At 34.2% G+C, this 16,785-nt stretch overlaps 1 protein-coding gene across 1 annotated transcript in view; it reads right to left on the bottom strand.

Moving 5' to 3' along the window:
• Positions 1 to 16,340, bottom strand: part of EML6 (EMAP like 6) — a gene marked incomplete at its 5' end in the record, with an annotated part of 142,509 nt that extends 126,169 nt beyond the window's left edge. The window contains 4 exons of the mRNA XM_081320691.1: positions 2,205 to 2,273; positions 4,088 to 4,186; positions 5,607 to 5,766; positions 16,144 to 16,340. Coding sequence (XP_081176817.1) covers positions 2,205 to 2,273; positions 4,088 to 4,186; positions 5,607 to 5,766; positions 16,144 to 16,340 — 525 coding nt within the window. The remainder of the gene's footprint in view (positions 1 to 2,204; positions 2,274 to 4,087; positions 4,187 to 5,606; positions 5,767 to 16,143) is intronic.
• Positions 16,341 to 16,785: the final 445 nt, after the last annotated feature.

Here is a 16,785-nt window from a genome sequence, read left to right as displayed (position 1 = left end):
ACTTTTAGTTAGAGGTATATATCCCATTGTGTTCTTTTTTGGAGAATTCTATTTCTCATGATTCATTCCAAATATATCAAGCACCAGCATCTTCACTCAAACTGACCCATTTTCTGTAGTTTGTATAATTCAACTGAAACTACACCTGGATCACAATTAGCCATCCTGTCTAAACCAATCTGCCTCTTTTGAAGACCTACCAGCACACACTCACATTCTCTCTCTACTCTCCCTCTCTCTCTTACACACACACACACACACACACACACAAATTATTCATACTTTTAAATTTCACTCTGAGGTTTAACTTGATGCGAAAATAGCTTTAAACAGCAGAATATGCATACATCAGAAATAATAGTACAGCAATACAAAGAAAGATTTCTGGAGATAGATGTTTATATTTAAAAAAAGACTATTTATTAGAAAATGGGATTAGAAAAGCATATGATCTAGCTGTATTTTAAGTAAAGGATTACAAAGCCATGTAATCTGCCAAACTCTTCCATTGCATTCTTTCTGCTACTGTAAAATAGGGAGACAAGCTATGGGATTGAGGAGCACGAACTGGAAGTGACCACCACCTTGGGAATACTAGGCTTAGCAATGACAAATATAACAAATTAATATCAAACAAGGGAAAGCCAAAAAGGAAATCCCTACCCTAACTTTAAATCACTGTTCCTCAAACTGGGCAATTTTAAGATGTGTGGACTGGCTGAGGAATTCTGTGGACTGAAGTCCACACATTTTAAAGTGAGAAATACTGCTTTAATGTCTGTCTGCTAATCCTGGTAGTCAATAAAATGAGAAGATGCAATAAGATAATGAATGCAACAATTTATTTTCCAACAATATCTTCTTTTGTTAGCTTTGCTTTTAATTATTTCATTAGTAAACAAAACCAGGTCTTTTAAATTGTGTTAAACTTTGGCTCTGATTTGCTAGCTTTTGTTGTATTTTTCTGATTCAGATATTTTGCAAATGTGGAGTCCTTGGTGTTCTCTGAGCTTGATTGCATTCTCTTCTACAGCTTTTTGCAAATCTTACAATGAAAGCTACCTTGAGCATCATTTCATTATTGATTTTACTTATCCAATATATTTGTCCATCTACTTACTATTTATTAAGAGTAGCCTATACTGTATAAAAGAAAGGGAAACAAATTTCTTCCCCAATCTAAAGAACAAAGCCTTTCCCAACAGAAAAAATAGGCATTTTTTTCAATATAGAAAAAGGCTTGGTGTCTTTGGTATGGAAAATTTTACATGTGACAACTACTAGGCGTACACACAAACATATATAAGGTGTTAGATACTCGCAAATTTATTGAACTTTTAAAAAATCATGTCATTTATCTGGAGCTAAATATCTTCAGAACTGAAAAAAGAGCTGTTTGGTGAAGAGCCAACTGACAGATTTATTTATATATTTTTGTATATGAGACATTTTGGATTTTTTTTAATTAAATAAAAAGAATGCCAAAATTAAACAGGAGTTTTTAATTTAAATTTTCTTTAATTTGAAAATAATTCAATTTAAAAAGGAAAGTATACAAAGAACAAAATGAAATGGAAAAAGACATTTTGATGTAAATATATGCGGTATGTCTTTATAAATTGTCCTCTTACGATCTCATCATCTATTTATACCTATTTAAGAACTTAAATCTCTTTATCAGTCTACATGAGTATGTATGTGCATTTTATTTCTAATATGCATATTAAAATGAAAGAGCTAAACAAGAATTCAAATAAGATATGGAACTTTTTAGTTTTGTTTTTAATCCATGATGTGCATATTACATTTAAGAGTCTAATTTAGGAAAACTTTATTCTAAATAAGGAGTTTGTAGGTTGACACCACATTATAATTCCCAATAGCATAGTTAGCTTGTACTGTATTTCAGCAACTTTTACTTGTTTTCCCCTGTTCTAAATAAATCTATTTTGATTAAAAACATGGGGGGTGAGGCTACACATATTTGAAACTCTTATCATGTGTCCCTTCTACTTATCTTGATAACTTATTCCTCTCAACAGTAACTCTATGTGTTAAGAATTTGCCTACTACCTTGCACTGGCTATGTAATATTTATAACTTAAAAGAAGTTAGTAAGGGAAAATGTGTCTGGTAAATATAACATTTTTCTCCACTGATAATGCAAAGCATCAAAACCAATTTACCTTGATATGTTATGTTACCTTGATATGTTTCACTCCGCAGCTAGCCACTCGGTTAGGTTGATATGGATCCCAGGAAATATCAAAAATCTGTCAAAACACATTCAAAACTGCTACACTAAATTAAAAATAAAATGCATTAAATCCTAGAAATGCCTATTTCTCTCATACAATTTCAAAAAAGTTCTATATCTCTATTATCAAGACTGTTAATAGTTACATCATAGCTCTTCTTTTTTTATAGAAGACAAATGCATTTGAAAAACAGTCAGCAAAACAAACACCTTACAAGGTTCATTATATATGTTTGCCTTTAATTTACAGTATTTATATATATAATGGGAATGTTAACAATTATAAGAAAAAATTGGAAATATTAATAAATACCAAATAATACAGGCTGAAAGGTACTAGATGAGATTTTTTTAAAAAACAGTATTGTTATAAAAGATTGTATTTATTATATCACATCCTTGCTGTATAGATATCGTCTTGAAAAAACTGATTTTACAGTATTTTTCTCACATACCTATTACTATTTAATTGATCCACCTAGAAAATTATACAATTATTTGTGCTCTGCATAATTTAAATTGATAGCAGAATTATTCAGAACTGGGTGCAACTTTAGTCTGTAACATTATCAAACAGTTGCTGGGGACTGCTTCAAAATTCCATTTTAATTTCCTAAAATAATCACCACAGAAAACCAAAAAGCCACTGATATAATGGGAGTCTCATGAAAGGAATTTTTGCAAAGAACTCCTTCAGCAATATGTATACAGGAAGAAACCAATAGTAATGGACAAGCTGACTTTCAGAGAAATTATCAATCAATAAATCTTTCCAAACATAGATAATATTGTGCCCTTTTTGCAATAGCACAGATGCAATAAAAAATAGGTTAAAACTCTCAAGTGGTCCAAAACTGCTAAGATTTTTGAAATCTCACCCTCATAAACCTCACACATTAATGCATGGAACCATGTGTGATATTAAAATATTGAACTCTCACAATGTGTTTTTATTTCCATTCAATTGTGTCTGATTCTCACTGCCTACCCATGTCCTTGGCAAAGTTTTTCAGAAGTGGCTGGGCTGAGAGAAAGCAGGTGGCCCAAGGTTACCCAACTGGCTTTGTACCCAAGGTAGGAATAGAATTCAGGCCCCTGGTTTCTAGTCTTTTGCCTTCACAACTACACCTAAGTGGCTCTCAAGTTTTCTCTTTCTGTTCTAAGTGACACTTTATGTGAAGGAAGCCTGGTATGTTGGATATGACAACAAATGCCCATGAAAATGTACAATTGTTTAATCACCATTTATGGAATAGATATACTGCATGAGTAAAAATTTTCACCGCAATTTCATTATTGTTGGGATCACCCTTCAGTTCAAACAGCTACAAGGTCAAAGAAGAGGTGCTCAGAGAGGGAAGTTTAACTTTCCCTATTCTATTCACTTGATCACAAAATTCCAAGTTTCTTTAACTCCATGGAGCAAAAAAGAGATGGTGGAATCCATATATCCATATCATATACCATATTTTTCTTCCAATAGGCTGGTAAAAACTTGGAAGTAAAATGTATGAAACCAAAAAGTGAATCAAACTAAGAAAGGATGGGACATTAACCTTTTACAATCAAATTAGTAGCCTAGCCAACTGTTTTCAGTAAAATAACAGAAGCAGCAGCAGCAGCAGCAGCAACAAATCACTCCCAAATTATATTAAATTCTCAGTGACATAATCCAGAGAAAAATCCTAGCTGTTAAATTAGCCCTCCATTATATGAAATAATACCATTTCCCATAAAGACTTTTACAAGCTAATTTGTATTCCTAATACAAAAAAAAGGCACACTCATACATTACAAGAGAAATATATGGGAAATTCATTAGCTGATTACCCTATCTGAGTGGCCAGTAGCTGATGCCAGTAGTTTTCCTTTCTTCCAATCCCAAATGCAGACTGTGTTTTTGGCATCCAATCCCACTGAAGATAAACGCTTAGGAAAAATAATACATAACAGTTTTTAAATGAAGATGAGTTCAGGAGTAACTTTCTACAATACATCAACGCATAAAGGGGTTGAAAAGGGATGCTGAAAGGGTTGTATAGAGAATGCTAAAAGATTCAAATGCAGCATAGGTTTCACCACCCAACATAGTCAAATACTCCTTCCTCCCAAATAAGTTTGCAAATTGAATTTAATGTGTTTCAGAACAATCTATGGCATCTTCCTTTTGTTAATTTCATATTTTAGATACCCATGGCAACAGACATAATACATCTTGCTTTGCTGATATAAAAGGTAAATGTCTTAAAATAAGTCATCCACCAAAGCAATCTTTACCACAAGTTTGTAAACCAAAAAGAGACAACTGGTTCTCTCATGCAGAAAGATAATTTCTCTTTTTCAAAAAATGGGCAGTTGAATATGTCACTTACCACTTGGGAAACTATTTTTTATTTCTGGTAGAAGATTCTTTAGCTGAATCAAACCATTGGTCTAACTAGGTCAGTAATGCTAGAATCAGGGCTTCAAAGAGCAGTCTCTCTCTCTTACATTACATTCAGCTGTGAGACAGAGGCACTTAAAATGAACTTAGATTCTAGAATATATTGCTGTTTTTTCCCTGCTACCACTGTCGGGTCGAATTTTCACCAAGTATTCAGTGCTGATACTTTTAGAATGTTGAAAATGTCACCAACCACTAATGATGCAAAATTAATACAGGTGAAATTTTAAAATATTTTACTGGTGGGCAATATTGAGCTTCAGGGTTTAGTGACCATAGGCTAGACACCAAAGTTCCTAAAATTTCACCAGTATATTTAAAGATAAAGTGGCAGCTAAGGAAGGACTAATTGGGTTGCTGTTTTTATTGGTCTTTAGATGAACTGGTTTCCTATTTGTGTAGGTTGGTGAGGGCTGCTCTCTGATTGGTTCTTTCTTTGTGTCTGATCCTGACTGATTATTTTGTTGGGATTGGAATCTGATTGCTTTATTTCTGAAATGTGTTTATTTCTGAAATGTGACATCAAGTGAATCACATGATTATACCATTTGGTTAAGCCTTACACTAATCTCGTTCTAATAGTATATTGGAAAAGATAAATTCTTCTTTGAATTTTACATCTAATCTGTATTACAAGCTTCTTTTTATGTTCTTAACCCCTCTTATCAGGAAAACAAATTTAAATGTAGATTATTTTAGGTTATCTTGTTGCTATTGCATAAGTTTAAGTATGCTGTAACACAAACATTTTATAAATATTTCTCTTCCAAAAGGATTAGCAGAAAATAGTCACGCACTCATTTTATAAGAAGAGAAGCTCCAAAATACAACAGGAAAATTGATATTTTGGCTCCACTCTACTAGAGCATTAAATACAACAAAAATATAAATTCAATAGATACACACCTGACCATCTGAATCAAAAGCCAAGCATGCAATTCCATGGGTATGTGCATCTTTTAAGACAGAGACAGCCTGTATATTGTAGGAATCCCAGATGCAGATATAAGGGTCCTTGCCAACTTGTCCTGTAGCAACAAGTGTTTTATCAGGATGCAAAGCTAGGCTGGAATAGATTTCAAGAGTTTGTTATCACAATTTTGGTTATTACAGAGTGCATATATTAATGTACAGATGTTCAGGGATGCTTTTACAATTATTCTGCTACTATATAAACTCATTTTCTGTTCATATGCATGCAAAGCATTTTTTCTGCCTTTTAATGAATGAGTTCCAACTGATATTTCATTTGCAAAAGATTACTGAACCCCTAGAGTTGGAAACGACTAGCACGCATGTGCGGGGGAACATTTACTTTACCTTTAAGTGCAAACTGGGTTCTGATCTGGTTTGTGCTCTATCCCTACTTATTTATAATAAGTGGAATATATGTCTCCACATGACTTATATGACTGAGGTATTTAATAAGATCTTGTAATTCCCAAAGTTCTATTCAAGCCTTCTATTTTTCCATCATTTAATGATCTCCGACTGCTTCATACATGTTTTTCAAATGATGTTTAATGACATTGAAGGTGTATCTACCCTATATGGCTTTTATACAATGATATTTCTGAACTGACACACTGTACAAATCAAAAGTATTGTTCAGGTACTTCCTTATATTTTTATTCTCACAATAAATTACAAAGTAAAAACATGGATGTAAATGCGTGCTTATTATGCACAAAAGTCCTTCAAAATGTCAATGCTTATTGAATAATGCTATTCAGTGTCATAGGATGTGAAAATTATACTTGTAAAGTTATGTTGAAAGTGAAATTCATGGAAATTTTAAACAATATCTTATAGAGTAGACTCACTTGACAGCAGGACAAAAAAAATCCAAAAGCAGTTTTATGAATAGAAATCTTTGAGTCTATTAATTTTCTATTTCCATATGTTACTTACAAAGAGCTATATGTGAAAACACAATTCATATTTCATTGAGAAAAGTAGTGCTCTTTTCCTAAAAATAACACTTTCCTTTTAAGTGTGCATTTTCAAATGAAAAGACAACAGTAATCAATTTATCGTGAATAACTTATCATAAAGGAGGACTTGACCTGGAATGCTCATGAAGGCCCAGCAGAGATTATATTTCTTGAGACTTCTCAGGAAACAACAACTGAATGAAAAACTGCTGGTGACCTTCTACCGTTGCTCCATACAGAGCATTCTAGCCTATTGCATTTGTGTTTGGTTTGCCAACTGCACAGTAGCAGATAGAAAAGCGCTCCAGAGGGTCATTACCATCGTCCAGAGGATTATTGGCTACCCTCTCCTCCTGCCCCCCCCCGGATGAACTGTACAGTTCCTGTTTTAGGAAAGCTCAAAACATTCTTAAAGACTCATCTCATCCCAGACATTCTTTTTTTTTGAACTATTACCATCTGGCAGACAGTACAGGATAATAAAAACAAAGGCAAATAGGCTGAAAAATAGTTTTTATCCCAGAGCTGTAACCATATTAAATACTACTGTATAGTGCAACACTGAAGTGCAATATTAGGGGCAGCGCAATGGTGAATAGAATGTGAAGGATGTGTGTATATAATGTATATTTCTACTTGTGGTTTTTACTTGTGTGTAGTGTGCACTGTGGGCAGTACTTACTTTTGTTGTGAGATACACAATGACAATAAAGATATTCTATTCTATTCTATTCTATTCTATTCTATTCTATTCTATTCTATTCTATTCTATTCTATTCTATTCTATTCTATCCTATCCTATCCTATCCTATCCTATTCTATTCTTTAAAATGTCCGTCAATATATATTTCCATCAAAGGAAACGTACAATCACACTTATTATATTACGTTCATCTGAACAATATTAAGTTATCACCTATTAAAATAGTTATTTCTTGAGAATATGTGAGAATCTAAGTATTAAAAATAAATCAATTAAAGTTTTTCCCCTCAAGAGTCCAGGCTGGTTTTATGAGGACAGCAAGAATGCGAAGTTATTTTGAAATCTGATGATTAACAATTCTATTCCAATACTATATAACAAAACATGCTGCTGCAATAAGTCAATTCTAATTAATATAACTGAATATTTAAAATCAGTATCTGAGACAAATGTTAAAGTAACTATAAAGTCAATAATAAGTCAATAGCATGTTTATTTGTTTCTTTTTTATTCAGGGTTCTAAACTACCAGACTGAGTGTCTTAGTATTCCTTCTTCCATCAATTAATCTGCAAGCCTAAATCGTAACACCAGCTGCCTGCAATTAGTGCAGGTTCGAGTCCCACCAGGCTCAAGGTTGACTCAGCCTTCCATCCTTCCGAGGTAGATAAAATGAGGACCCAGATTGTTGGGGGCAATAAGCTGACTTTGTAATAATGCCGCTTGGGGGGGGAAAGCCCTAATAAGCAGGCATATACATAGAATGAAGGCTATTGCTAAGCACATTGGTTTGTGCTTAAATTGTAAGCCGCCCTGAGTCTTCGGAGAAGGGCGGGATATAAATGGGATTAAAATAAATAAATAAATAAATAATAACAATTGAGAAAGCCAGTTCTCAGATTGATAAACCTAACAACTGTTCCCCAAACAGTCAAGAAGGACAGTTTGTCCTATTTCTGTATGGCTGGGCGTGGACTTCCAATGTTCATACATTTAACATCTCAACTCCAACATTCTGGATTGCCTAATAATGCCTAATTTTTGCCTAATTTTATGGTAGAATGATTTGAAAACATAATTTGCTGCTAGAAAAGTTCTTAAATTTGACTAAGGTCAATATGGAATCTATGTTTAATTAGGGCCACTTTAAATCAAATCTTGACCTCTGACAGAGATTGTTCCTTCAGATCCTTATATTCTCAGAGTTACAAACAAAACTACATATTCTTACTGACATGGAAAAATATCCTTATCAGAATTTTCTCCATGTTATGGTGGGGTGGCAACCAAAATTTTTAAAACAATTGAATTCAATCAGTTTTTTTACACAGTATGTAAGCAAGTATGGAAAATGTCAATCTCTTGAACTGTATTCTTCTGACCTTCTTTTGCAACTTCTACAGACTTTCAGCATTTTGTAACTTCCCAATCTCTATCAGCTCTGAGGGAATAAACTATGTCTTAATGCATCATTTAACTTTTTGTTTTAAAGTAGCATGGTTTTACTTCTACAACAGCCATTTTAAATTCACTTTTCCTCTTTTGCACTTCTCCTGGGTAGTACCCTTGAATGCTTTGGGAGTCTTCCCTTGGTCTCATTCATCATCCTGCAAATCCTATTATTATAAACTGCTCATTTCTTTTTAGAATTACCAGCCAACCTTACTCTGGATATGGAATAGACAGATGATTGGTCCATTTTCAGCACACACTGGTGCTATCTAATCCATTTCAGCTGTCAGCTAAAGGATTTACTATATCTTAATTTTTTAAATTATAGTTAATGGCCAATATGTGAGGACAATCTGCCTGTGACATCTGTCACCTGTATGTGGGAATGACCTTGGAAAAGGAGGGGAAAAGTTGCTCTTTACAGAATGATCACATAAAGGGAGGGGGAATCTGCAGCTGAATAAAGGGGAAAGAAACATAGAAAGGATATCCCCTAAGTTATCAGGCAGTAAAAAGAGACCGTAGATTTGCACTTTCAGACTTGCAAAATTCTGTTAATATAAGGTAAAGGTAAAGGTAAAGGTTCCCCCGCACATGTGTGCTAGTCGTTTCCAACTCTAGGGGCCGGTGCTCATCTCCGTTTCAAAGCTGAAGAGCCAGCGCTTGTCCGAGGACGTCTCCGTGGTCATGTGGCCGGCATGACTAGACGCCAAAGGCACACGGAACACTGCTACCTTCCCACTGTAGTGGTCCCTATTTTTCTACTTGCATTTTTACGTGCTTTCAAACTGCTAGGTTGGCAGAAACTGGGATGAGTAACAGGCGCTCACTCTGCTACATGGCACTCGGGATTCGACCCGCCAAACTGCCAATCTTCTGATCGACAAGCTCAGCATCCTAACCCACTGAGCCACCGTGTCCCTTCTGTTAATATAGCCCTACAATAAAGTAGAATTAGCTTATTTTGTTGTGTTTCCTGACACTCCATTGATTGTTAGGATTAGGTTCCTGTATCACTAGGCCATCATTCACACAGCTCTAAATAGTATGTATTTTGGGGTGGATGTTGCTAATGCAACTGTTGCTGATGCAACTGTTGCTGATGCAACTCTTCCATTCTCCTATTAAAAATATTTCAGGAGTTAGACCTTTGGGGCTAAGAAAAAAGGTGAGTATAGGGAGACTAAGAGAGATATACAAAACAACATGGAAAATATGAACTTTTTTTCTTCTTTCACACATTAGGTGGGTTGCTAGGCATAGCTGCTAACTGGTAGGTAGGCAGGAACTAGGCATAGATGGGTGCTCTTCCCATTGCATGATGCTTGGGAACCCGGGCTGATGGCTTTCAAGATGACAAGCCCAGCATCTTAACTATTGAGCTATTGTGTGGTTATGAAAAATAGGATGTTACTTAAATCATATTGATCCAGAAAAGTTTTCTTTTTTTGCCAAACTTAAAGTGTATCTCTTCAATATAGATACTTTGTTAGCATTAATCTGGCATATACTTTCAACATTGATACAAATAACAAGTTTTGGATATTGTATGGAGTAGAAGATTCTCCCTATGAAATAACTATATACATGAACTCATAATACTAAGTTCCTATTATGCAGTTATAGCACATAAGGTCATGAAAAATGTTGGATGCTTAAGTACCATCTTAAGTAAGACAGGATATATATAAGTGTACCTTTCAATGTTACATTTTGCAGAACTGGAAAATACTAATAAGTTGAATTGGAGACTTTGATTCTTTAGATATGAAACATGTATAATGAAATGCAGATTGAAAAACACTTAATAATTTTAGACCATGCATTTTATATTATTGTATGAGTCCAGAAATATTTCTCTTTGGTTTACCTATTTGCAAAAAACTCTTTAGTTGACAGAGATATAGGAGAGGAAGGGATTATTTATATTAGATTTAGTTCAGAATTAGTTCAATTAGAAATTGGTCAAAAGAGTGATAAATGATCTGCCATCAATTTAAATCCTTTCATTAGTCTGCAACCTTAAAGGATGAGACAAGCATTTCCTTTTCCTGATTTCATTCTGATTGCCAATAAACACAAAAATACTATACTAGTGAGCGTATCCACACTCATTTCCCTCTAAGAAAGTTATGATAGCCAGCAAAAGCCCCCTTATGAACATTATCCATCCAGATCTGTCAAAACATGAGACATTAAGACATATTGTTAAACATATCTGGAAGGCATCACTTTGGAGATATCTATTTTAGGAAATATATAAGTAGATTTGACAAGCTTGCCAGGAAAGTACACTAGATTATGAAAGATTTAAAAGTCTCCAAAGAAAAACACAAGGATGATATGATATTATTAGGTGGAAGTAACTTATGGAGCTTGTGAAGAAAACAAAAAGGATGCAATGGAGCATTATGGTGATTAAACTTCCCTTGCTAAGTAGGCAACATTAGCTCATTGACAAAAACCTATTTATAACCATGTGCATCTGTGTTTAGTAAAAGTATCTCAGGAAAATAATGTACAATTGTATAACTTCCTATTATTGAAAAAGCTATCCATTGCAATCTGTTTTACATAACTAGGTTCTATAGAAGAAAATAACAGTCTAATGTGTAGGTAAAAGGAGATGTTCTCTTTAAAGCCTTTACTTTTATCCAGAGCATAATATTACTCATTGGATAAACAGATTCTAGTAGTAGTTGAAAAGTAATTTTAACACCATAAAGGAATGCAAAATAAATGTAACATTATTCTAGGGAAAGACAGCTGACAGGATATCTCTAAGGCCACTGAGGAGATTTTCAAAACACATTTGGCCTACTCATTACAAGTGTCTTTTAGCAATCCACTTTTCATTTCTTTCACTCTTCTTTCTAGAAGCACTTTCAGATACAATGGGAGAACTTTAATAACAAGATTATATTTTAGTTATGAACTGTTGCAGGCGATTTAGTGCTCAGAAATTTTGGAACTATAGAAACAAGCAGTATTGATTTTCTTAGATGTAGGGAATGTCTTTGACAATTTGAACTGGGCTTTGTAATTCAAAATTTTGGACGATATGAATTTTGGACAGAACTTGACATAATGGGTAAGATCAACCTGCATTTTACAGAAAACAAAAATAATTTTTAATCAGAACATAAAAACCCATTCAAATACAAGAAGGAACAAGACAGAGATGCCCACTGTCACCTCTCTTTATTTAGGCTTTTGAAATATTCAATACAGATATAAGACAAGATGAGAGGACTATGGGAGTAAATTTTAAAAGGAAACTCATAAGGTAATGGCTTTTGCAGATGACTTGGTGTTGGTTCTTGAAAACTCTTTAAGGCGAATTGAAATATTAAGAGAATTTAATGTACCAGCAGCTTTAAAGTTTAATAAATAGATGAAGATGTTAACAAAAATATGAAATTAGAAGATCAAACAGAACTGATGATTTGAAAATTTGAAATAAAATAATTTGAACATTTAAATATTTGAACATTATTTTAAGACTGAGAAGGAGGTAAAATATCTGAGTATCACTATCACAAACACGAATTGTATGTTTTTAAAAATATCTATGTTAAGACATGGAATGAAAAAGACATATTAAGATAGGAGCACATACACTGAAACTGCTGAGGAGAATTTTTGTGACAAAAATAAATGTCTTATCTTAAATAATGTTTTTGTTTCAGACAATACCAGCTCTACACAACCAATGCACTATTTAAACAATGGCAAAAGGATATATCTAAATTTGTGTGGCAAGAAAAACATGAATTAAATACAATGTAAGGTGTTAACAAGAGGTAAAGGAAAGAGGAGGGTCTATTTGGTTTGAAATTGATGTGTGCTGAAAAAAATTATTGCATGTTTCCAATAAATCAATCAAGTAATAATAGCACTAGAATAGTTGGCAGAAAGAAATACGGGCTGCTTTCTTCAAGCCCTGCCAGCCACTATTGAAAAACATGAAAAGTAATGTGTCATAAATTTGGGTAGTTTGTAGGATGAGGTTCTCTTTATCTTCTTTATCTCTCTTGTGCTGCGAGGAAGACTTATTGATTGTTTTGTTAAATTTAATATTAAGATCATGTTCTGTAGTTTTGCTCATGTTGAAATCCAGAGTTCTGTACTGCACAATCCCTGCTATTTTTGCATGAAAAGACCAGATGAATGCATCAAAAAGCTTGTTCAAAGAATTCACTTATTTAATTGCTGTTGAATATTCAAGAACTGAAACTATAGTCAATGCAGTTGGTTAACGCTGTCTAGGTAGACAACCTGTGGCACTCTCATTTTTAAGAATTTGTTCCGGCAGTCTTTTGTGGTAAACACTAACAGCAGCTGCTTAAAGAGGAGAAGCTGCTGGGTTTAGTTTGCTCAAGGACTCTTAATTCTTCAAAATGGGAGACAAAAGATTCTGTCATACTCTTGTTTGACAAGTCTCACTCCAATGCAGCATATTTGTTTCGAGGGTATCCAAGAGTAATTCTGTCATCATTACATTATTATTCCTCTTAATAAATTCCATGAAATCATCATTTTAAAAAAAATATTGCTTAGTTTAAACATATCATCAGAGAAAAGATATATGGTATAATCTATAAAGATTCCATTTCCAGCTCCTGTCTGGGAGTTTGCTACTTTGCTAGTTTTATTCACCTTATTCTCAATGGTCAAGTGATTCTGGGGGAGTATTGCCTAATGCACTTTGCAACAGGATCAGTGACCAAACTGACACACATGTTTTCAGATGTAGGTTCTTGATCTTGAGAAATTCCAACATTCATACTATGGCTCTTTTGACTGACATTGTTCAGGATTTCTTAGTCATCAAGACTTCCAAGGGTTTTTCCCAGATTTTTTTCACATCTACTCATGAAGGAAATTATGCCGTATATCTTTTCTCTGATGATATGTTTAAATTACTGTGTTCCTGTGAGACAGAAGCTGAGCCCAGACAACTCTGCTCCATTCTACCAGGTTTCTGACATATAACAGTTCAGCCAATTCTAGATCACAATTCTTGAAATACCACATACTGACCTGTTATTGAACAGGAAAAGCATAAGGATTTGTGATTGTTTGATCTGACATCTCAAATTATACTGATAAATAGTAAAGGTAAAAGTTGTTGTTCTTTGTTTTGAATTACATTTAATTAAAACTGAATGGCTTCTACTTTCCTATATCAATCTGCCTCTACACCTTCTTTTTCTTACTTTATTCATCCCCACAGACATGTGGTCAAAATTTGGGTGCTTGGCAAGCAGCAGGTATTTACAATGGTTCTAGGGACATGTGATCACTATTCCCAGCTGTTTCTGGTTTTTCTTTTTAATAAACTTATAGACATTTCTAAAATTCTGTTTTCATTTTGTCGTTATGGGGTACTGAGTGTAGATTAATGAGAAAAAAATGAATTTGAACAACTGTAGAATCAGGCTGCAGCATAACAAAATTGACAAAATTGAAGGGGGTCTGAATACTTCCTGAATGCACGTGTACATGATAGCAAGCTAGCTAAACATGCACAGACTATACTTTGCTTCTATATAATTTTAAACACATGGAGCTTAATATCTGAACAGGGAGCAGACGAAAGCACATTTAAATCTTTATTTTTGAAAAGCCCCTACAGGTAGTCCTCAACCTATTCTGTAATTGAGCCTGCAATTACAGGGTAGTTAAGTGAACACAGCCATCATTAAGTGAACCCATTGTTAAGGAAGAGTGATTTTTGCTGGAAACTGTAAGTAAAATGGCATAAATCCAGCAAAAATGTCATAAATCATGGTCAAAGGACACTGCAAATTAAGTGTTAAGTGTTGGCTGGTTACCAAGTGCCCAAAATGCAACCATGTGATCATGGGGGGGGGGAGCAATCATTCCGACCACCGAATATAAGTACAATTATGCACTGTGCCAGAAAGAGGAGTTAAAATGTACCAATGGTTTTTTTAGCCAATATGAAAAGCCATGATATATTATTACAGAAGTAGCAGCTGTAACTTCAGCTTTGTGCACTATCAATTCCCTTTTAGTAAGGCACAAATAATTAGTTAATTTAGAGTAATTGCAATTAAACATTAGGTCCCATTTTTTGGCTGAAAAAAATCAAACCTGATCTGGCTTAACTGAAAATATATCTCAAAGATTTCAACAGCACCTACATCCAAGTAAATATCCTGAGGACTGAATTACAAATAATAAAGAAACATGACATACAAAGTTGGGTGAAGCTATTTTTTAACTACAACATAAGTATTACCCCATGGTTAGAAGAAATGTACAGAAAGTATCATTTTCCCCAATAAGATTTCCAGCATTTGATGTTATATTTCACCAAAGCTAGATAAAACATATTAAGGAACAAATGTATGTTGCAAATAAAATCATGTCATATACATGTTTATATAAATTAAATATTATATAATATTTGTATATATTTATATGATAGATTTGCAGAGAGGCCTGCACAATTAAGACAGGATATTAATTTTAATCAAAAAATTAAAGTAAAACAGCTACCATATAATACTTAAACATCATAAATTAGCAGATTGAGAAAGGAACCTGTTTTTTGACATTACTTTTATAAAACACAGCAGCCAGTTTCAGAATAATTTCTATTTCCAAATTAATGAAAAGTATCATAAAGTATGTTGTTTTAAACAGAAAACAGGTAATCTGGAAAATTCACTTTTGTATGTTTCTTCTTTAAAATAAGGTGTGTTATGCTCCTGCTGTCTGATATTGTGGCTATAATATTGTAGCCACGTTCTTGGAAATAAATTCCACTGAACTCTAGGATTTACTTCTCAGTCATTTTGTATAGCATCACATTATAAGTTCCTCTCCCCTTCAAAATGCAACTGATATCAGAATCCTGAACATATAGCACATAGCTGAGAACAAGTTGTATTTTGTAGTAAACATAAGCATATACTAAAATTATAGTATCAGAGTAAAAGCTGCTTTTATTGGAATACCAGACATTATACGGTAGGTACTGTATATCATATGTAACCTACATCTCCCATACATATACCCTATTTAGGTTTTAGCTATTATAATTGGGGTGATAATGAAGATAATAATGAGCTATCTGAAAAACTGCCTTAGTTTTTCAAAGAATGAGCTCCAGATCTGAGTTTTAGGATATAATTTCTTTCAAAATCTTGGGTTATAAATACAAATAAATAAAAAACTAAGTAGGACCCAAGTGCATGCAGCACTCCTGTATACATATTTTGACATATTCATTTTTTCAAAAATGAAAGAGGTATGCTAAGTCATGTAAAGTTGGGGATAGCTGTTTAATCAAACATTCCCTCCTCATTGCACCCGTTTCTTACCTGATAATGTCATCGTTGTGCCCCAAGAAAAATTTCTGTGTATGCTCTCTGGTGTTATAAACCACGCCGACTCCAGCCACAAAGTAAACCACTTCTTTGCCTGCTGTGTAGTACAGGTTGTTGCGACACTGATGACCCCTATACCCATATACCCACTCCAGATGGAGTCGGCATCTAGGAGCTGTCCGATCTGCCATGATAATCAACCCCCCTCCCTAGAAGCAGAGAAAAAAACCCTGGAATTATTGCCCCCAGCCCCACGTTCTTGCTTTTCCTGTTTCCTTTTTAAAAATGATCTCAACTTTTGCTCAGCTGCCAAATCATTCAGCTGCCCTTCCTGATACTAAGGATTTTTTTAGTGAAAATGCATCGAGTCCTGCTCTGCTGCAGCTGGATTCCTAGTGCTGAGCTGCCACCATAATCTTCTACAGCCAATGATGAGCAGCCGTTGCTGCTTTCCCAGTTTTGCAACCCAGAAAACTTGGAGGGGGGAGCACAAGCATTGAGGCAAATTCTAAATCAAATACAACGGAAGGCGGAAGGCATGAGCCTCTCTGCATCAAGTGCAAAACGCTGGTGCTGTGGATCTCATTATGTTTTTTAAGTCTCTTGAATAAAGTAAGTCACTGCCTTTCAAACATG

Source organism: Vipera berus (assembly GCF_964194415.1).
Source record: "Vipera berus genome assembly, chromosome: 1".
Taxonomy (NCBI): Eukaryota; Metazoa; Chordata; class Lepidosauria; order Squamata; family Viperidae; genus Vipera; species Vipera berus.
The sequence above is the reverse complement of the archived record's forward strand: the minus strand, read 5'-3'. Positions and strand labels throughout refer to the sequence as shown.